This window comes from Pristiophorus japonicus, chromosome 1 (assembly GCF_044704955.1).
Source record: "Pristiophorus japonicus isolate sPriJap1 chromosome 1, sPriJap1.hap1, whole genome shotgun sequence".
NCBI lineage: Eukaryota > Metazoa > Chordata > Chondrichthyes > Pristiophoridae > Pristiophorus > Pristiophorus japonicus.
In genome coordinates, this window is record NC_091977.1 from 422114988 (window position 1) to 422137427 (window position 22440).

At 42.7% G+C, this 22440-nt stretch overlaps 1 protein-coding gene across 1 annotated transcript in view; it reads left to right on the plus strand.

Moving 5' to 3' along the window:
- st18 (ST18 C2H2C-type zinc finger transcription factor) overlaps positions 1-22440 on the plus strand; it is a 262573-nt gene that overhangs the window by 50257 nt on the left and 189876 nt on the right. The window contains 2 exon segments of the mRNA XM_070875837.1: positions 9978-10084; positions 11898-11952. Coding sequence (XP_070731938.1) covers positions 9978-10084; positions 11898-11952 — 162 coding nt within the window.

A 22440-nucleotide genomic window follows, 5' to 3' on the forward strand; every position in this document is an offset into this window, starting at 1 on the left:
GCAATACATTGCCATTTGTGCCATTCTTGAAAATTCTGGGCAGTGTTTGTAGACGTTCTGATCAAATATAAAGAAATTCCTGATGTAAACACATTTTTAATATGTCAACTTGTTATTACTAGAAATTATATATCCATACAGTGTCAGGATGAAGCAGGAACTGTCAAGGAAAAGGAATTTTAAGACTGGCCTGGGATATGTGTGACATTGTGCCTCAATGCACACCTGTTTTACAACTTGTATCGCATTGTGCCGGTGCTATGACTTTATAAATCATTCAAGCTTTGCTGTTGTGATATATGTTGTTATAAAAACTTTTTGACTGTGCTGCAATCTAATATGCTCTGGGGCAGCTGTTATTCTACGTATCCTTAAATCTACAAGTTTCACTTATCGAATAACAATGTTAATATATATTTATTCCATAGCCAATATCCTTATGTTATCAATATTTGTGCTAATGGAAAGCATCTTTTGCAACAGTTACCTATGTGTTTTGGTTTTGTTCAGTCCCTTAATCTCATCACCCCAAAAAGTGATGCTGCAGATTGCCTTTGCAATAAAGAGTATCATAATACATTTGAGAGTGCATGCTAGCAAGATTTGATGCAGACTCCTGCTACAATCTTTTATTGGCATACATATTTACTGAGACCAGGGTTTTAGTGACATGATGCCAAGACACAGATATTTTCTGAAAGAAAATGTGTATGCTGTGCACAGGCAATAGCAGCATATAACTCACATATGTGGGAAGCCGATTTTATTTCACATATGTATGTGAGATGAAAATCCAGCCAGAAATATTTCCCCTTGAGGCACTAGGAGTTGAAAAAAAATCAAACAGCTTTGCATTCACTTTCAGCCACAATTGCAACTAATAACTGCACGTTATAAGAAGTGCTGCACTGAAGAATAGGACTATCATACCAACCTAAAACTCCGCAACCGCAAGGTAACTTGAAACTGGAACACATATAATAGAAATAGAATGCATCATAGGAAGTTACTGAAAATTATATTTACTCCACTCATAAGGGAGACCCGTATGACTGTGAACTTTGCTGTTCATGTGTTATGCCGTCTCCTTCACTGGTACAATTAACTTCATTACCAGCTATATGTCTGTATATCAAACTTTCCAAAAAAGACAAGATCACATTTGTGTATTGTTCATTCAAATAGCTAATGGGATGGGTTCTTTATTGAATGATGCTCACAAAAGCCATTCCAAGCCATTAAAAAAATTCAGCTAATTTTTTAACTATTATTGAAGTAACAGGCACACAGAACTTCACCTCAGCTTTGCATTGGTAAGCTTTTTCTTTCGATTCAACCAATATTATTGTTTAATGTTGTAGTGCTGAATGCTTTATTTGGAATAAATTTTATTTGAAAAGAATGTCAAGAATAGATGTACTAGCATGGACTCGGAAACATTTATCTTTAAGATTGAGTAACATTCCAGTTAATCTTAGGTAGAAATCTCACATCAAAATCAAGACAGAATGGCTTTCTATATTGTGAATGTAACTTTCAATAAACTTCTTAATGTCTACTCTATAATCAATATCAACATACAGAAATGTATTTTGTAGGTGCCATAGGAATGGAACTTTGAAGACTGACAAGGGAAAATCTGAAAAGCTTTGTTATAACGGAGTACTTGCATAAAAAAAGGAACAGAAATCCATTCCCTTCCAAAATCTGTTTGTACGATGCAAATGAATAGTCTTATTGGTACTTTGTCACAGCGCAATCTATTTGGCAGTATGTCGCAGTAGAGGGGGTGGACAGAGTTATTAATGCAGCATCAAACTTAATTCTGTCTTTTTGTTAAGTTGGCACAGCTGCCACAACTATCACATCACACAATAGCCTGCTTCTCCGGGGAGTGTAGTAGTGCAAATGTCCAACTTCCTTTGTTTTGTTAATTTTTTTAGTGTTCCTATTGACTCACATTTCCAATTATGCCACTTGTTCTTCTGTTATTACATTTTTTTATTTTTGAATTCTTTCATGTTATAACTGGAAAGTGTACAGTGATGTTGACACAAGAGACTAGCTCATAGCTGATAGAAAATGGGTCCCTCCCATTACAAGTGGAAGGAGCATTATTGTAAGGGGAGTCCCTAGTGGTCTTGCAGCTATAAGAATGAATGAATAATAATTAATGAGGGTCAGTTCAGAAAAAGAGAGGGAAAATATAATAGAAGTGGATGCATCCAGGCGTTCATCCTCTACACATGGGAAGGTAGATTAAATAAATCCTCTAGAGTGCAATAGCTTTCCTCCATGCCCAATCAAAGTTTCTGCAGGGGTTGCACAACCAAGAAAGAAAGAAAGACTTACATTTAAATAGCTCATTTCACGACCCCATGACATCTCAAAGCACTTTACAGCCAATTAAATACTTTTGAAGTATAGTTACTGTTGTAATGCAGGAAAGGGAAACATAATCTCTGTGTACAGTCATCCAAAGAAGGAGGCCATATTCAAAGAAACTTGACCAGTTTCACCCAGAGAATCCTCTCAGAGTGAACTATATGCTGGAGCATATGTATGCAGATAGACCATAACGGTAGCACTGCCTGCTGCCACACAAATAGAATACAGAGATATACAGTGCAGATGAAAAGATTAATAAGCTGAGCCATGTCACCATAGGATCATACAACACAGAAGGAGGCCATTCGGCCCATCATGCCTGTGCCGGCTCTTTGAAAGAGTTAATCAATTGATTCCACTCTCCTGCTCTTTTCTCATAGCCCTGCAAGTTTTTCCTTTTCAAGTATGTATCCAATTCCCTTTTGAAAGTTACTGTTGAATGTGCTTCCACCACCCTTTTAGGCAGTGCATTCCAGATCATAACAACTCGCTGCGAAAAAAATTCTTCTCATCTCCCTTCTGGTTCTTTTAGTTATCTTTAACCTGTGTCCTCTGGTTACCGACCCTCCTGCCAGTAGAAATAGTTTCTTCTGATAAACTGTTACCACTTACTTTGAATAAAATTATCTATATCTTTGACATTGAGAGGAAACAGCTAAGGTATTTGTGTAGCATTGAGGAAGGCTGTATCCTCCCTGGCTCTCCTTCAGAATTCCAAAGCTTCAATGTGAAATTATGCTAGAATTTATGTAGATCAACTCATTAATATTTGGTGATTTGAATAGCTAAAGACTGTTCTAAGGAACTGTGAGAACAGGTGTATTAATATCAATGCCAATTTACCAGATAAAATAGAACTTACCCTGGAATAAGTGAATTACAATATACTAAGGCTGAAGGAATCATTCAAATTTGACTTTAGCTTCCTAAGAGCAAGTCCATTGATGTTCATCCTTTCTTCAATTGCATTTTATTCACATTTTTGAAATCTGACAACTGGTGCCATAATCAGCAAGCTGATGCTGCTTTATGGCATTGTATTTTATTCAGAGTTTTGGCTTCATCCCATTTGTAATTGAAGTAACAACGCTCTAAATATTGAACTAAAGGTGAAGAGCATGAAAAGTGTTTGGAGGCTAAATGTTATTGTTCCAGCATCACCAGTAAGTAGCAAATAGCATTAAATAAGAGTTTTGCCCCTTAAAGCTACTGCTAAAAGCCAAGTGATTTCGGCACATTTTTCTAAGACCGATAATACAGATCAGGTGACCCATGTGGATTATTAATTAACAGGCTCATGTGGTACGTTTTAGTGTCATGATCATGACCATGCTAGGAGTGCTTATATGGTATTGTGTCTGAACATGTCATTAAAAACCTTAATTACTACTCTAGCACTGTAATTCTTTATTTTAATAGTCCATTTTACTGGTCCTAAAATGGCACCATAGTCCCTAGCATTTTGCAATGATCAATAAATGGACTAATTTAATGTATTGATTCAAGTTGATAAGGCTCTTAAAACAGCATGTGGGATCCTTGGCTTTATAAATAGAGATATAGAATGAAAAAGCAAGGAAGTTATGGTAAACCTTTATAAATCACTGGTTAGGGCTCAGCTAGAGTATTGTATCTAATTCTGGGCACTACACTTTAAGAAGGATGTCAAGACATTGGAGAGAGTGTGGAGAAGATTTACCAGATTGGTACCAGGAATGATGATGCCAGGAGACCGAGGGTCTAGCGAGAAGGAGGAACTGAAGGAAATCCTTATTAGTCAGGAAATGATATTAGGGAAATTGAAGGGACTGAAGGCTGATAAATCCACAGGGCCTGATAGTCTGCATCCCAGAGTACTTGAGGAAGTGGCCCTAGAAATAATGGATGCATTGGTAGTCATTTTCGAACATTCTATAGACTCTGAATCAGTTCCATGGATTGGAGGGTAGCTAATGTAACCCCCACTTTAAAAAAAAAGGAGGGAGAGAGAAAACAAGGAATTATAGACTGGTTAGCCTGACATCGGTGGTGGGGAAAATGTTGGAATCAATTATTAAAGATATAATAGCAGTGCATTTGGAAATCAGTGACAGGATCAGTCCAAGTCACCATGAATTTATGAATGGGAAATCATGCTTGACAAATCTTCCAGAATTTTTTGTAGATGTAACTAGTAGAGTGGATAAGGGAGAACCAGTGGATGTTGTGTATTTGGACTTTCAAAAGGCTTTTGACAAGGTCCCACACAAAAGATTAGTGTGCAAAATTAAGGCACATGGTATTGAGGGTAATGTATTGACGTGGATAGAGAACTGGTTGGCAGACAGGAAGCAATGAGTGGGAATAAACGGGTCCTTTTCAGAATGGCAGGCAGTGACTAGTGGGGTGCCACAGGGTTCAGTGTTGGGTCCCCAGCTATTTACAATATACATTAATGATTTAGACGAAGCAATTGAATGTAATATCTCCAAATTTGCAGATGACACTAAGTGGGTGGCAGTGCGAGCTGCGAGGAAGATGCTAAGAGGCTGCAAGGGCACTTGGACAGGGTTAGGTGAGTTGGAAAATGCATGGCAGATGCAGTATAATGTGGATAAGTATGAGGTTATCCACTTTGGTTGCAAAAACAGGAAGACAGATTATTATCTGAATGGTGACAGATTAGTAAAAGGGGAGGTGCAACGAGACCTGGGTGTCATGGTACATCAGTCATTGAAGGTAGGAATGTAGGTACAGCAGGCAGTAAAGAAGGCAAATGGCATGCTGGCCTTCATAGCTAGGGGATTTGAGTATAGGAGCAGGGAGGTCTTACTGCAGTTGTACAGGGCCTTGGTGAGACCACACCTGGAATAGTGTGTTCAGTTTTGGTCTCCTAATCTGGGGAAGGACATTCTTGCTATTGAGGGAGTACAGCGAAGGTTCACCAGACTGATTCCCAGGATGGCAGGACTGACATAGGAAGAAAGATTGGATCGACTAGGCTTATATTCACTGGAATTTAGAAGAATGAGAGGGGATTTCATAGAAACATATAAAATTCTGATGGGATTGGACAGGTTAGCTGCAGGAAGAATTTTCCCGATGTTGGGGAAGTCCAGAACCAGGAGACATAGTCTAAAGATAAGGGATAAGCCATTTAGGACTGAGATGAGGAGAAACTTCTTCACTCAGAGAGTTGTGAACCTGTGGCATTTCCTACCGCAGAGAGTTGTTGATGCCAGTCCATTTGGATATATTCAAGAGGGAGTTCGATATGGCCCCTTATGGCTAAAGGTATCAAGGGGTATGGAGAGAAAGCAGGAAAGGGGTACTGAGGTGAATGATCAGCCATGATCTTATTGAATGGTGGTACTAGCTCGAGGGCCGAATGGACTATTCCTGCACCTATTTTCCATGTTTCTAAGTACTTCAGCTATATGGAGTATGATTTTATGAAGTTACAACTCCTATAACGAAATGTATTCATGCACTTTATGTCCAAGAATGTGGACTATCCAGATCCCAGATATGTAACTTTACACTAACATTAGTCCTTGGTAAATACGCAGAAGTCAGATGAACAAATCATTGGCCCCTCTTGGCTAGTTTTCCCACTGTCCATGATGACTCATTCAAAATTGGGAGAATACCCAAGTTCTGCAGAAACTGGGATTGGAACTGGACTCTCCAATCGAGGCCAAAGTGTAGACATTATTAATCTGAGCCACAGACATGGAGCTCCTGTGATAGGAGTGCACATATAAAATTTGAAATCCTTAATGAATGGAAAATCCTGCACTGACCGATGCACTAAAATTCCTGATATAAGCTTCTGACATGCAAAGCTTTAGACTAGGAGCATTAATTTGTAAAATTTAGCCTGAAAAATCTACAAAAGCTACAAGCAAGCCAACCAAGCTTTAGTTCTAATTTTTTGAACCCTATTATTTATATTGAAGGACAAAGATTAATATTAGTGCTTACTTTTAAACTACAGTAGCCTAAAATAACTGTTTACAAAAATAACCATTGAAAGCTTAACCTGTTTATATGACCTTCCTTTCTCTGCTATTTAAACAAATATTAATTACAAATAAATTAATGTCTGTTAAAACAGCAAGAAAAGGAATGTCATCGAATGATACAACACAGAAGGCGGCCATTTGTCCCACCATGCCTGTGCCAGGTCTATGCAAGAACTATCCAATTAGTTCCTCACCCCTGCTTTTTCCCCATAGCCCTGCAAATTGTTCCTTTACAAGTATTTATCCAATTCCCTTTTGAATCTGCTTCCACCACCCTTTTAGGCAGTGCATTCCAGATCATAACAACTTGCTGCATAAAAGAAATTCTCATCTCCTCACTTGTTATTTTGCCAATTATCTTAAATCTATGAACTCTGGCTACCAACCATTTTTCCCTATCTATTCTATCAACACCCTTCATAATTTTGAACACCTCTGTTAAATCACCCTTAATTTTTGCTGCCCTAAGGAGAACAATCCCAGCTTCTCTCAAATTCAAGTTTACAAACTTTCATAATGGGATTTGAATTCATATTTGCTGGATTATTAGTCCAGACCTCTGGATTACTAATCCAATAATTTAACCATTACACTGCCATAAATGTAATGCATCATCATCATAGGCAGTCCCTCGAAATGAGGATGACTTGCTTCCATGCCAAAAAAGGGATGAGTTCACAGGTGTTTCAATGAACGATCTAATATTCCAGGTCCTGAACTACATCCTGAAACATAGAAACATAGAAAGTAGGTGCAGGAGTAGGCCATTCGGCCCTTCGAGCCTGCACCACCATTTAATATGATCATGGCTGAGCATGCAACTTCAGTACCCCATTCCTGCTTTCTCTCCATACCCCTTGATCCCTTTAGCCATAAGGGCCACATCTAACTCCCTTTTGAATATATCTAATGAACTGGCCTCAACAACTTTCTGTGGTAGAGAATTCCACAGGTTCACAACTCTCTGAATGAAGAAGTTTCTCCTCATCTCGGTCCTAAATGGCTTACCCCTTATACTTAGACTGTGACCTCTGGTTCTGGACTTCCCCAACATTGGGAACATTCTTCCGGCAGCGAACCTGTTCAACCCCGTCAGAATGTTATATGTTTCTAATAGATCCCCTCTCATTCTTCTAAATTCCAGTGAATATAAGCCGAGTCGATCCAGTCTTTCTTCATATGTCAGTCCTGCCATCCTGGGAATCAGTCTGGTGAACCTTCGCTGCACTCCCTCAATAGCAAGAATGTCCTTCCTCAGATTAGGAGACCAAAACTGTATATAATGTTCAAGGTGTGGACTCACCAAGGCCCTATACAACTGCAGTAAGACCTCCCTGCTCCTATACTCAAATCCCTTCGCTATGAAGGCCAGCATGCTACGTGCATTCTTTACTGCCTGCTGTACCTGCATGCCTGCCTTCAAGGACTGATGTACCATGACATCCAGGTCTCGTTGCACCTCCCCTTTTCCTAATCTGTCACCATTCAGATAATAATCTGCCTTCCTGGTTTTGCCACCAAAGTGGATAACCTCACACTTATCCACATTATACTGCATTTGCCATGCATTTGCCCATTCACCTAACCTGTCCAAGTCCCCCTGCAGCCTCTTAGTATCCTCCTTGCAGCTCGCACTGCCACCCAGCTTAGTGTCATCTGCAAACTTGGAGATATTACATTCAATTGCTTCGTCCAAATCATTAATGTATATTGTAAAGGGTGGAAGATGCCTATGCATGGATTTTTTTAACATGTGGTGGCCATTGCACACCAGCCACCACACGGGCTTGACAGAGCTAGGTCTTGGTCCAGTGGCAAGGGTTATCCAAGACGACTGGAGACCTACTCTGCTGCACAGACCTAGTGCGCACACATATCGTAGTGTGGGCTGGCCCGTGCTGCCCCATGGCCCCTGGCCCCGAACTCACACCTCTTCCGGGCCCCGATCACATCCCTCCACAGTTTCTGGCTGTATCTGCCCACGCTCCAATCACCGGCCTGGACCTTGATGAAGTCACTCTTTGCTGCTGTCGCCCTCCTGCACCAGCTCGCGCTACTCCCTGAAGTGGCATGCCTCCACGCTGCTCCCAGGCCACCGCACCTCTGCTCTTTTTATGGCCCCGACCTGCCACTGGTGTACTCACGCAGGTCGGGGCCTCCACGCTGCTTCCGGCGTGACGCACCTCCGCTCCTTTTATGGCCTTTTATGTAATACAATAGGCATGTGTTAAGCATGTCATTTCTAGGCTAATAAATCTAAACGTAATTAAGAGACACCAGCTAAAACCACTAGATTAACAAGACAGGATTAGTGTGATAGCACTAAAGTAACCTCCCCTTCCTACCTGGGCTGTTACTCATCAATGAGATGCTTATGTATAGAGGGACCTTGCAAGTTGAAATCGAAGCATACAGTGCTTTGAATGTCACAATTGTTTCGGATATTGAAGACCAAACACATGTCGAAATGTAAAAAAAGGGAAACTTTTATTGAAATCATGTTGGAATAATGTTCTTGACAAGAGAGCAACCCAAACACATACAAAAATACGTCTAAGTTAAAACTAACAAAAATTGAGAAGAGTGTGGATTCCCTTCTGAACACCCCACAACCCATTTCACTGAACACTGATAACAAAAAGTGGAGCAAAATTATTTGTTTCTATACCAACGTGAACAACTATCCACATAATAAAATAACAAAGTTAGTGTAAAATGGAAAAACACAAAGGCAGTATCACCCAAACTTTATTTGGGTAAATTGGAGTCCTATATTTGAATGCTGGCTGTTTGCTTGTAAGAGAAATAGATATTGACAACTTTGCCTTAACCTTACAATGTACTATTTTAAACCAAGGCAACTCTGGTTCAACACCTTCAGTTTCAAGGGTTAGCTGTAATCCAGTGCAGTGGAGAGTACTCCTCTTAGATGAAGAAATTAGAATTGGTGGTGACAGTTTGTGTAATTGGTGCTGCTCTGCATGCTATATGTCTGGCAGCATTCAAAGTGGTCACATAGAGCCAAGGGTAAAAAAGAAGACTTGGTCAGCTGTGGTTCAGTTGGTAGCACCCTTACCTCTGAGTCAGAAGGTTGTGGGTTCAAGTCATACCCCAAAGATTTGATCGCAAAAATCTAGGCCAACACTCCAGTTCAGTACTTAGAGAGTGCTGCACTGTCTTTTTGATGAAACATTAAACCAAGGCTCTGTCTGCTCTGTTAGGTGGACATAAAAGATCCTATGGCACTATTTTGATGAAGAGCAGATAAATTTTCCCTGGTATCCTGGCCAATATTTATTCCTCAACGTCATCAAAACAGATTATCTGGTCATTATCGCAATGCTGTTTGTGGGAGTTTGCTGTATACAAATTGTCTGCTGCTTTTCCTACATTACAATAGTGACTACAGTTCAAAAAGTACTTAATTGGCTGTAAAGCACTTTGGGACATCCAGTGGTCATGAAAGGCACTATATAAATGCAAGTTTTTATTTCCTTTTAAAAACAGTCAAGTTAACATTTGAAGAAAATTGTGATAAAACATAAAGGCTAATTCAAGAGTTTATTGTTGTTCTTAATCTTACAGAGAATGAATTTCAGGATTACCTGTTAAAGCAGACATTGATAAGTGGAAACAGTGAAAAGCTTGGACACTGTGAAGGACCAGATAACTCTAACAGTAAATCAACAAAGGTGAGCCTTAGTATCTTCATTAGCTATTTCTGTTGCAGGTAAACTCAGTGGCGCTGTGATACTCTGACACCTCTAAGGTCCTAGAAGCAAATGTTTTTTTAACTGGAATTACTTTACAATTTGCTGTATAACAAAATTAGAGAGTGCTAATTGGCTTTATTTGCAGTTCATTCATTTTCTATGTTTAGAGATGCACAATGTTACAGTAGCCATTCTCTTTCTGCTAGTTTAGCAAAAGTATTAACCTGTTGACATAAATGGGATTGTTCCTCTGTTCAAATAGTGGATAGGCAAATGTTATATGAAAGTGTTACATGTTTGTCTAATAATATTACCAACAGTAATTTCTAGGCTATGAAATCTTACTAGATTGAGGATAGGCTTGATTAAGAAGAGCAAGACTGATAGTCTGATTATCAGGCTATCTTGCCCTTAATTTGACAGAACTAGGTCTATCAAGTGCATTATTGCCAGTTAATTGCACTTTTTGTGGGTTCTTATCCATTTCTCCTTTACCCCACATTTTAAGTTTTTATCGGGTTTCCTATGTGGTCACTGTCTGTATAAGGCTTGCTTTCCTTGTATGTTCCAGTGTTATTTATGCAAAATTCAGATTTTTGCCTGTTGCAAAGAAAATCAAACTTAAAAAAAATTGAGTTGGCCGGACACCACAAACTTTCACTCAGGTGTTCGGGAACAAACCTGCTAATATTATTCAGGGAAGAGTGTGAAAGAAGTAGCAGAAATTGCAGCAAGAATTGTTTATATATATTTTGTGATGGCAGATTAATAACTACAGCTGGCCAGAATTGCATTTTTTTAAATAAAGCCCATAAATCTTGCATTTTATTGCCACATATTGCAAGGCAATTTTATCCTTTAGTGGCTGCATCCAAATTATACACATTTCAATGTACCACAGAAATTAGTTTATTTCGGGGGATGTTTGTGTGTCAGAGTCTTCATTCATTTTAGAACAGAATAGATTTCCTTCTCAGAAAAGCTACTGAAATAGAAGCTTGGTCAGGTCAATTTGACCTGCGTTGTCTTTCTCCCAGATATTGTAAATACACTCTTTTGTCGATTTACCATAATACAATGTTATGTGAGATTAAAGATTTATTATTGTTATACACAGCCAAATCAAATTTAGACTAACTTGTGAGATGGATGCAGCAAGAAAACAGATCGCACTGATGCTAACTGTATCCACTATAAAATATACCAGTTGTGTCTTTTGATAGTTTAATTTATGAAGGCCAGTTGTTAAAATCACTGTAAGTGCTGCATGTGAACTACTGAATGAAAATGAATAAATGCTATATATATTGGTTTAACAGCATATAATATAGTGTGTTGGGGAGTCCTTTCTCTCAATAGACCATAGTAATCAAAAGTAATGAACCTATTATGAGCAGGGCCTCAGAGAGCATCGTATTGCCATATGAGTGCAGCACACAAAAGGTTTATTAAAGGAAATTAAGGTCCATCATAGCCACACCTGCTCCCCTATTATAAATCTAATACAGGTCACTGCTTTCAATCACAACACAACATTGGATAAAAGAGTCATGTTTCCCATTTAAACTAAGGTAACAGCACATCCTGTTCACTCAGTTCCTTTTTGAGAATGCAAAAATTAGAGATGACCTTCAACCAGCAATGACTCAGATAGGTTTGGTGAAAATAGTATATAACAGTGCAAAACTATTATGCAAAGTCTTTGCTTTATTTATTATTATTAATTTATGGTAAGGAGAGTGCCAGAAATCATGGGTATTAGTTGCCACTAACATCTCTCACCATGTTCCAGATGGATACAGACAGTGAGGAAAAGAGACTGCGCACACGCTCTAAAGGATCTAGGGGTGAGTTGTTGAATAGGTCTTAAATCACTTTGCTCCACACAGTAGAAAACAGGTCAGTTCCTGTGGAGAACTACTGATGGGCTGGCACTGAATTAATATTGGCCTTTCCAAAGGTGATACATTCATCAGAAGAGATGTATTGAACAGAAGTGACATAGTGAGGTAATTTTACCCCTATACTGTACTGTCAAGTTTAATAAGGCCAAATAATGGGCCATAAAACAGCTAGTTTATTGTAAATGTATATAAAAGTTTATTTCCTTTTTGAACCTTAGCTATAAATAATTTTACGCACACTGAGTGCAATTGCTAGCATGTTGGCGAATATTGCAAGAAATGTCTTTTGATGATGATTGTACCACTTGATTTTTGAATAATGTTCAAACTGCTAGCAATGGCTACCAACAGGTAAATTATTATTTCTGCTGGGATTAACACTCGATAATGGGTTAGCATTGAGGAGCTAAAAGAAGGTAATTGACGGAGTGGGTGGTGACATGATTAACCTGTCTCCTGGATTTACAGTTTTCCAGTATCAGCAGTGGCTGAACTCATTATTGCATCACTGAATTTAAAAATAAATTATAAGTGTTTCTCTTACTCAACTGCAGCCCTGTCCCTAGTGAGGCAGCTGTGCAATTTAGTAGCGGAGGGTGGAATCCATCCCCAAACCATTTCATTTGTTCCATCCTCAACTTACTGTTTGGGTGAAGTTCCTGTTATCTCCTTACTGACAGCAGTAGCTATGTAAAATGTCCCCCACACTATCCAGCATAGCCCTGCAGATGATGTAAATGTTCAATTCTACCAGCTATTCTCAGCAAGTCAAAATGTCGGTTGATCTACTGCAGGCCCAGAGGAATAAACAGGCCAATCAGAGACAGGATTTCTAAATCTATCTAAAGTTTAGCAATGAATAGAGTGCTGGAGTGACATTCATGGGGTTTTGGTTTGACTGAGATTTGAAATCAGTTTTGGATTCAACATAGACAAGGTGTCAGGCTTTTTTTTATTCGTTCCTGGGATATGGGCATCGCTGGCAAGGCCAGCATTTATTGCCCATCCCTAATTGTCCTTGAGAAGGTGCTGGTGTGCCGCCTTCTTGAACCACTGCAGTCCGTGGGGTGAAGGTATTCCCATAGTACTGTTAGGGAGGGAGTTCCAGGATTTGACCCAGCAACGATGAAGGAACAGCGATATATTTCCAAACCAGGATGGTGCGTGACTTGGTGGGGAACTTGGAGGTGGTGATGTTCCCATGTGCCTGCTGCCCTTGTCCTTCTAGGAGGTAGTGGTCGCGGGTTTGGGTAGTACTGTCGAAGAAATCTTGGAAAGTTGTTGCAGTGCATCTTGTAGATGGTACACACTGCAGCCATACTGTGCCAGTATTGGAGGGAGTGAATGTTTAAGGTGATGAATGGGGTGCCAATCAAGTGGGCTGCTTTGTCCTGGATGCTGTTGAACTTCTTGAGTGTTGTTGGAGCTGCACTCATCCAGGTAAATGGAGAGCATTCCACCACATTTCTGACGTGCCTTGTAGATGGTAGAAAGGCTTTAATTAGTCAAGAGATGAGATACTCACCGCAGAATACCCAGCCTCTGATCTGCTCTTGTAGCCACAGTATTTATGTGGCTGGTCCAGTTAAGTTTCTGATCAATGTTGACACCCAGGATGTTGATGGTGACGGATTTGGTGATGGTAATGCCAACTAATATCAAAGGGTGGTGGTTAGATTCTCTCTTGTTGGAGATAATCAGTGCCTGGCACTTTTGTGGCATAAATGTTACTTGCCACTTATCATTCTAAGCCTGAATGTCGTTGAGGTGTTGCTGCATGTGGGCACGGACTGCTTCATTTTCTGAGGAGTTGCGAATAGAACTGAACACTGTGCAATCATCAGTGAACATCCCCACTTCTGATCTTATGATGGAGGGAAGGTCATTGATGAAGTCGCTGAAGCTGCTTGGGCCTAGGACACTGCCCAAAGGAACTCCTGCAGCTAAGCTGAATGGCCTTCAATAACCATGACCATCTTCATTTGTACTAGGTATGACTCCAGCCAGTGGAGAGGTTTCACTTGATTCTGATAGACTTCAATATTTCTAGGGCTCCTTAGTGTAACACTCAGTCAAATATTGCCTTGATGTCAAGGCAGTCACTCTCACCTCAACTCTCTTTGGACCAAGGCTGTAATGAGTTCTTTAGTCAAGTGGTCCTGGTGGAATCCAACTGAGCATCGATGAGCAGGTTATTGTTTAGTAGGTGCTGCTTGATAGCACTGCCGATGACACTTTCCATCACTTTGCTGATGATTGAGTAGACTGATGGGGCGGTAATTGGCCGGATTGGATTTGTCCTGCTTTTTGCAGACAGGACATACCTGGGCAGTTTTCTACATTGTTGGTTAGATGCCAGTGTTATAGCTTGGCTTGTAGTGGGGCTAGTGCTGGAGCACAAGTCTGCAGCACGACAGCCGAATTATTGTCGGGCCCATAGCCTTTGCTGTATCCAGTGCGCTCAGCCACTTCTTGATATCACGTAGAGTGAATTGATTTGGCTGATGACTGGCTTCTGTGATGGTGGGGACCTCATCCACTCGGTATTTCTGGCTGAAGATGGTTGCAAATACTTCAGCCTTGTCTTTTGCACTTGCGTACTGGGCTCCGCCATCATTGAGGATCGGGATATTCATGGAGCCTCCTCCTCCTGTTAGTTGTTTAATTGTTCACCATCATTCATGACTGGATGTGGCAGGACTGCAGGGATTTGATCTGATCCGTTGTTTGTGGGATCGCTTTGCTCTGTCTATAGCATACTGCTTCTGCTGTTTAGCATGCATGTAGTCCTGTGATGCAGCTTTCCCAGGTTGCCACCTCATTTTTAGATACACCTGGTGCTGCTCCTGGTATGCTCTTCTGCATTCCTCATTGATCCAGGGTTGGTTCCCTGGCTTGATGGTACTGGTAGAGTGAGGGATATGCTGGTCCATGAGGTTACAGATTGTGGTGGAATACAATTCCGCTGCTGCTGATGGCCCACAGCGCCTCATGGATGCCCAGTTTTGAGCTGTTAGATCTGTTCTGAATCTATCCCATTTAGCACGGTGGTAGTGTCACACAACACGATGGAGTGTGTCCTCAGTATAAAGACAGGACTTCATCTCCACAAGGACTGTGCGGTGGTCACTGCTACCAATACTGTCATAGACAGATGCACCTGCAACCGGTAGATTAGTGAAGATGAAGTCAAGAAGAGTTTTTCCCTCGTGTTGTTTCTCTCACCACCTGCCACAGGCCCAGTCTGGCAGCTATGTCCTTCAGGACTCGGCCAGCTTAGTCAGTAATGGTTCTACCAAGCTATGCTTGGTGATGGACATTGAAGTCCCCCACTCAGAGTACATTCTGTGCTCTTGCTACCCTCAGTGCTTCTTCCAAGTGGTGTTCAACATGGAGGAGTACTGATTCATCAGCTGAGGGAGGATGGTAGGTGGTAATCTGCAGGAGGTTTCCTTGCCTATACTTGACCTGAAGCCATAAGACTTCATGGGGTCCAGAGTCAATGTTGAGTACTCCCAGGGCCACTCCCTCCTGGCTGTATACCACTGTGTCGCCACCTCTGGCGGATCTGTCCTGCTGGTGGGACAGGTCATGGTGATAGAGGAGTCTGGGACATTGGCTGAAAGGTATGATTCTGTGAGTATGACTATGTCAGCCTATTGCTTGTCGAGTCTGTGGAACAACTCTCCCAATTTTGGTACAATCCCTAGATGTTTGTGTGGAGAAATTTGCAGGGTTGACTGGGCCGGGTGTGCCTTTGTCGTGTCCGAAGTCAGTGCTGAATGGTCCGTCCGGTTTTATTCTTATTGTTTTCCATAGCGGTTTAGTACAACTGAGTGGATTTCTATGCTATTTCAGAGGGCAGTTAAGAATCAACCATATTGCTGTGGGTCTGGAATCACATATAGGCCAAACCAGATCAGGTCAGCAGATTTCCTTCCCTAAAGTGAACCAGATGGATTTTTACGACAATCCGGTGGTTTCACTACTGATATTTTTGTTCCAGATTTTATTTAAATAACTGAATTTAAATTCTCCTTCTGCCATGGTGAGAATTGAACTCACATCCATGGATCGTTAGTCCAGGCCTCTGGATTACTAGTCCAGTAACATAACCACTATGCCACTGTACCAAATGTGATATAGCTATATACCACTACCCCAGCTGGAATAAGAAAAATATGAAATCGCAATTAGAAAGAAAGGTGACAATAAACTGTTGGTCATTTTTCAACGAGACAAAAGTTTTGATCCAATTTAGTTGCTTCATCATTTTTATATATGTGCAGTTTAATTGAACCCCAAAGAATCCATATGGCCTTTTCGGCTTTTATGTACAAATGTCCGCTGCATTTACACTACAAAGCTGTTTTGCTTTTCACCGATGCTAATAAGTTGTAGTATAAATCTGGAGTCAGATTAGGCCTCACACTTCAGCATCAATTTGAACTGTGAACCGTTTTACACCAGTACTACAGTTGTATTGCATGCTGATTTAGGTTCAAAGATGTCAGTCCCTTGGGCTGGATTTTGGGGTCTTCTGTGCTCCGTTTTTCACCCAAAATGGGGACAATGGCAGCGGTGAGGTGTTTTAGCCGGGCGGTCAGCCTCCAGCACCCCGCAGCAATCCTCGGGTCCGGTTTAGTGGTGGCACTGAGCAGCACTGCCCGGTAAATCTGCACTCGGTGAGCAACGCCCCTGGTCGCGACACCGGCAAGAATTTGAACTTCAGCCCGACCGGTATGCTGCAAAGCGTGCCTCGCAGTGACCGCCTGGGAAATCAGGCGGTCCAACAAGCCCAACAGCGAAGGGGTAAGTAATGGACTCCTAAGGTAAATGTGATTATTTTTTGTTTTAAATTTTTTTGCGATTTGTGTTGTGGTGGCGTGGGCAATGTTTTGGGAATGTTTTTGTGATTTTTAAAAGTTTTTTTTTAGCTCTTTAGCTCTCTTTAGCTCGGAAGTTTCCCATCGTAACGCCCTAAGAGAGATGTACAATGTCTCCCTTAGTGCAGTGCCCCTGGACTCAAGGCCCAGCTGCCCAAACTTTCTTACTGAGGCGCAATCTGTTCCCGGGCGCTAACTTTCCCACCCCGCCACCATTATCACCCCAAAAACATCAAAGGCGAAAATCCAGCCTAAGCTTGTTTCCAAACAATATTCTACATGCACTAAAATGCCCAATGCAATTTTTTTAATGTCTGGAAAATAATTTCTACTATTTTCTGGGTAAATATGTGCAATTATACCTCATCATCATAGGCAGTCCCTCGAAACGCCAAAAAAGGATGAGTTCACAATGAAGAACCTAATATTCCGGATCCTGAACCACATCCTGAAGGGTGGGAGATGCCTGTGCATGGATTTTTTTAATGTGTGTTGGCCATTGCACACCAGCCGCAACACAGGCTTGACAGAGCTAAGTCTTGGTCCAGTAGCAAGGGTTAACCAAGACGACTAGAGACCAGCTCTGTTGCACAGACCTAGTGCGCACACATATCGCAGTGTGGGCTGGCCTGTGCCCTAGACCTCCAGCAAAAAACTGAATATGCCATTTCATTTTTTTTGCCAATTTTCTCCCCCACCTTGTCTCCTTTGGTTCTTTGTTTCATAATTCCATGAGTACTGGTTGCCATCTGGTACCACAACCAAGTGGCCTTTATTATGAGCCTTAACAGTGAGTGTTGGCTGCCTGGTCATTGGGGGCATCACACCTAAGTGCAATCCTGATCTTACCCAACACACACATAGGTGCACTTCCAGCAGAGATCACTGGCTAACAATCAGAAATTATCTAGCTGAATTGCCCTCCCTCACCCGGAAGTGATGAAGTCTATTGTAGTGCAGGGGAAGAAATTTGCATGGTTTGTGATGCCAGTTATTGCCCCGGGGGGGAGGGGCGCTAATGTGGTGCAAACCATTTCTTGTCCGGGGAGGGGCGGGGGGATGGATGGCAGGGAGACAGGTGCTACCACCAATGGCAAAATTGCGCAAGAGTTAGCGGAGGTGCAAAATGATTGCTCCCCGGGTCGCTGCACCTCCAGCGATGATGTCATCGCCGTGCACAGTGACCCGTTTTCATCTCGCAGTGGAAATTGTGCAGCGCCCCATAAGGCTGCCGCAGATGATGTCAGTGCCGGCCTCGCGGGTTGCAAACCAGACCGCGCTCTGCTTGTGGGGCGAAAAGTTAAAGGGGAAATGTGCGGCGCCATTTTTAATTTTCAGACGACTTATCAGTGAGGTTCCCTGGTGGCATAGTGGAGGCCGCTCAAAACCCCGAAATGACCTCCCCTTGGACAGAAGGGGAGGGCCCTGTGATTGCATCAACGCTACTTGGAAAGGCCACATAGTGTTCTGACTTTCACGCGCTTAAGGCCCAACCGGTCCCCGAGAGGAAGTGGAGCACCCAACATTGCGCTCCACTTCCTCTCGGAGGTGTTAACCCAAATTTAGGTCGCAGGGCGGGACTTCTGCGCCGGGCGCAAGTAGTCCCGCCTCACGAAGCTTACCATCCCTAAATGGGGCAATACGCAATTTCGCCCCAACAGACTTCAACGGTTTTCTTTTTATGATTCATCAGAACTGACAGCAGCCCAGTTCCTTACAGATAAGAGGATCTCTGGCTACACAAGTAGAAAATGGACCCCACCTGTCCTGGCCTCAAGCTGGAGACCCGGGCTAAGAAATTTGACTTCCACCCGAAACCAAATTTGAGTTCGGCCCTCATTTAAATTCCACCAACAAGCTAATCCCATGGAGCAAGCAAACCTTTTTGGAAGTTAATCAATCCCCTTTTTTACAAGTTTAGTGGAACTCACACTAGCACTCAGTTGGCGTGTGCTCCACTGAGGCCTATGGAAGATGTAGATGGCAAAATTTCCAGGGGAAACCAGGTAACTTCTCCTGACATACTGCCTTGATTGGGGCGTGGAGTGGGAGGTGGGGGGGGGGCAGAATGAAGATCCATCCATGGCTCTCTGTCAGAATTTAAAGAGAAAGCTTAAATGAGATGGAATTCTTGCTGAACCAGGTTTATTCGACATTCCTGGTTCCCGTGCACATAAATCATGATTTCCACCCTTTCCAACCCCAGAAATTTTTAGGACCATGTGTCTGATTTCTGTGGAGAAGTTGGTGCTGTTGGTAATGTTTGTGTGTGATTTCTGCCATCCATTGGTGCAGTTAACATCTGGCTGTGCTATTTATTGTGTGATCCCTTGTGTTCATTGATGACGTTTGTATCTGGTCACTGTTATCGCATGGTGAAGTATGTATCTAATAGTTATTTATTGATGGAATATGCATCTGATCCCTGATAGTCTACAGCTTGAGGGTGGGTCTGGGAAAGAATTAGTGGAAGATCATACAACTCTCCATTCTGGTGGCCTTCCCATTGGTCTAGTAGTGGAAGATCCATTCAGATGTAATTTCCTACTCTGTAGAGACATTCAGGGACATTTTGCGAAGAATGGCTCCAAGATGAATCCTTGCTCAATGGGACTGTTGATCAGGGAATCGAGTGCATCGATTACTCACCCAATTCAGAACACTCCTAATGTTCAAGTCATTAAAATGAATCACTGGGAAATTAGGAGCACTATAAATCATGTGTGCTGACCACTGTTCCTCCTTAGGTACATATGAGATAGACTTTCCACTTTTTTTGCATTGATGCCACCCACTTAATGTCCATTTTAACGCTGAGATGAGGTATAAAGCCCAGATATCACCCATTTAGCCACAAAATGGAAACTAACGCCCATTTATCGCTCACTTATTGCCCAGCGTTATTTTCGGCATGTACTTAATGCCGAGAAATAATAATACCACCCGCCCACTTTTTTTTGGCGTAAAGATCAGAATGGTCGAAACTAACGCCCATAATATCGCCGAGCGTTACTTTCGGCACCTTACCCACATGTCGCCAAAAATATCACTCGCGGAAAAACCCGTTGAGAAAAAGTTGCTCTCACCTGAACTAAACCCAACGGTATGGACGCCATTTTGTAAATCGGAGGTCGGTTCATATAAAAGGCTGCTTCAACTTCTGGGGAGTTTTGATGTACTCTGGAGGTCTTTTAAGGTGATTTGAACATAACAAACATCTTATCATACTGTGGATGATTTGAAGTTATTTTAAGTGTCTTCGGAGGTAAATTTATTGTTTGTGAACAATACTGAGAGTTATTGTAATGGGGCCTGTAATTTCTCAGCCTTTATTGCTGACCTTGCACATGCTGCAGACTAGAGATGGCAGAAGGTATATTGAAGAGCATTATGTGCCCAATTAAAGAGGTGGCAGACTGCTGAAGAGGATGAGACCTTACACCCCACGCACTTACAGGGAGAAGCGGTCTTACCTGAACTCGTCCGATAACATGTGCCTGAGGAGACTGCGCTTCCTCAAAGAGGTTATCAATGAGATATGACAGCTCATCAGGGGAGAGTTGCAGCCTGCCAGCAACATCAGGACCGCACTGTCCGTCGAGGTCAAGCTCACTGCAGCACTTGCCTTCTATGCATTGGGTTCCTTTCAGGCCTCAGCTGCCAACATTTGCACTATATCTCAGCATGCCACACATTGCTGCATTCGCCAGGTCACTGAAGCCCTTTATGCACGCAGGATGGACTTTATCAGCTTCCCTATGACCAGGGAGGCACAGACTGGGAGGGCTCTAGGATTCTCCAGAATTGCTAACTTCCCCAAGGTGCAGGGAGCAATAGACTGTAAGCACATCTGCATGCGGGCACCTTTTCAGGATGCAGAGGTTTTTCGGAACCAAAAGGGATTCCACTCCCTGAATGTGCAACTCATTGTCGACCACCAGCAAATTATTATAACAGTAAATGCAAAATTTCCAGGCTGCATCCATAAAGCTCACATCCTGTGTGAGAGCACTGTATCCGACATGTTTATCAGTCAGCCACAAGGTCAATGCTGGATGCTTGGTGACAAAGGATATGGCCTCGCCACCTGGCTGATGACCCCCCTGTGTAACACCTAGACAGAAGCCGAGAAGCGATACAACGAGAGCCACAGAGCCACACGCAATATAGTCGAGACGACCATTGAAGTGCTTAAGCAGCACTTTAGATGCCTGGCCCACTCAGGAGGCGAGTTACAGTACCACCCTGAGCAGGTAGCTCAATTCGCGGTGGTGTGCTGCATGCTGCACAACTTGGTGTTGTGTCTTTAGATGCTCTGATAATGACTCCATGAGGCAATGTATTGTACTTGACCTTAGTCCTTTATTGGTAAATCCAGAGTGAGGATCACACCTGGTGGCCTGCCTTTTATACTAGGCCTGGAACACCTGTACAGGTAACCTACAAGTCTCCCACTGCGGTGCCCTCTGGTGGCACACCTTGTAATAGTACAAGCAGTAACCATGTAGGATACATGACATCACTTTCCCCCAAGCCTTTAGTGCAACTCGCCTCTGCATTGACTGTGCTCTGGGCTTAGCTCTATCTAGTTGACCCTTGGCGGGTCGTTTCTATCTTGGGTCAGTAGGTGGTGTTTCGTTGGCAGTAGAGTTGCTGGTGGTTTCTGTTTGTGTGTCCATGATCACTCCATTCTCTCCCCCCCCACATACAGATGGTGCCGTTGGCTCATTACATTCATATACATTCAAATCCAAAAAAAAATTTGCATTCGCAGTATTGCATTCGTGATACATGCTTGGAATATTCTTGGAGTCAGTGCTGGGGTCAGCGCCGGTGTGTGAGGACAAACTCGTGTCAGAACTGCTGGATGGTGTCCAGGTAGTCTGGTGGCGGCGTGGTGCCCAGTGCTGGCAGTGGGAACCCAGTTGGGTCAAGTTGCCTGCTCTCGGGACTTTTGCCGTTGCTCCTAGCGTCGGGCAGGTTCACATATGCCTGTGACCTCCCTGTCCTCTCCTTGCACCCTGGGTCGCTGCTGCTCCCTGAGAAGCAGTCGTCTAGCAGTGCACAGGGAACTGCTGACTCACTTGCTTGGGTGTTATTTGGTTTGGGATCCTGGCTGGTCCCGGTCCCATTTGGGAGAACTGTTGCGGGTGACCCTTCGTTCCCAGGTATGGCTTTGGTGGTGATAGCGTCTTGGGGCTGCGCCTTAGCACAGTTTGCTCTTTCAGGCTCGTGGCGGTTGGTGTCATTGGGTGCCTGAGAGGTGGAGCCGATCAGGGGCAGGGTATCGATACCAGTGCCATTGCCCTCCTGAGATCGCTTGCTCTGTAGCTTGTATGTATTGGCTGCTTGCAGCCACACTCTATGGTGCGTAACTCTGGTCCCAGGGATGCATGCTACTACATTGGGTAGCTCGCTGGACCTTTGTGCTCCTGATGGGTGTCTGCCCGCTGCCTTGACTGAATGCAGTTGAAATCCTACATCGCACCACGTTTCATTACTCATTGTAAATAACCTGTAGCTCCGATCGCGATCGCGCAACATT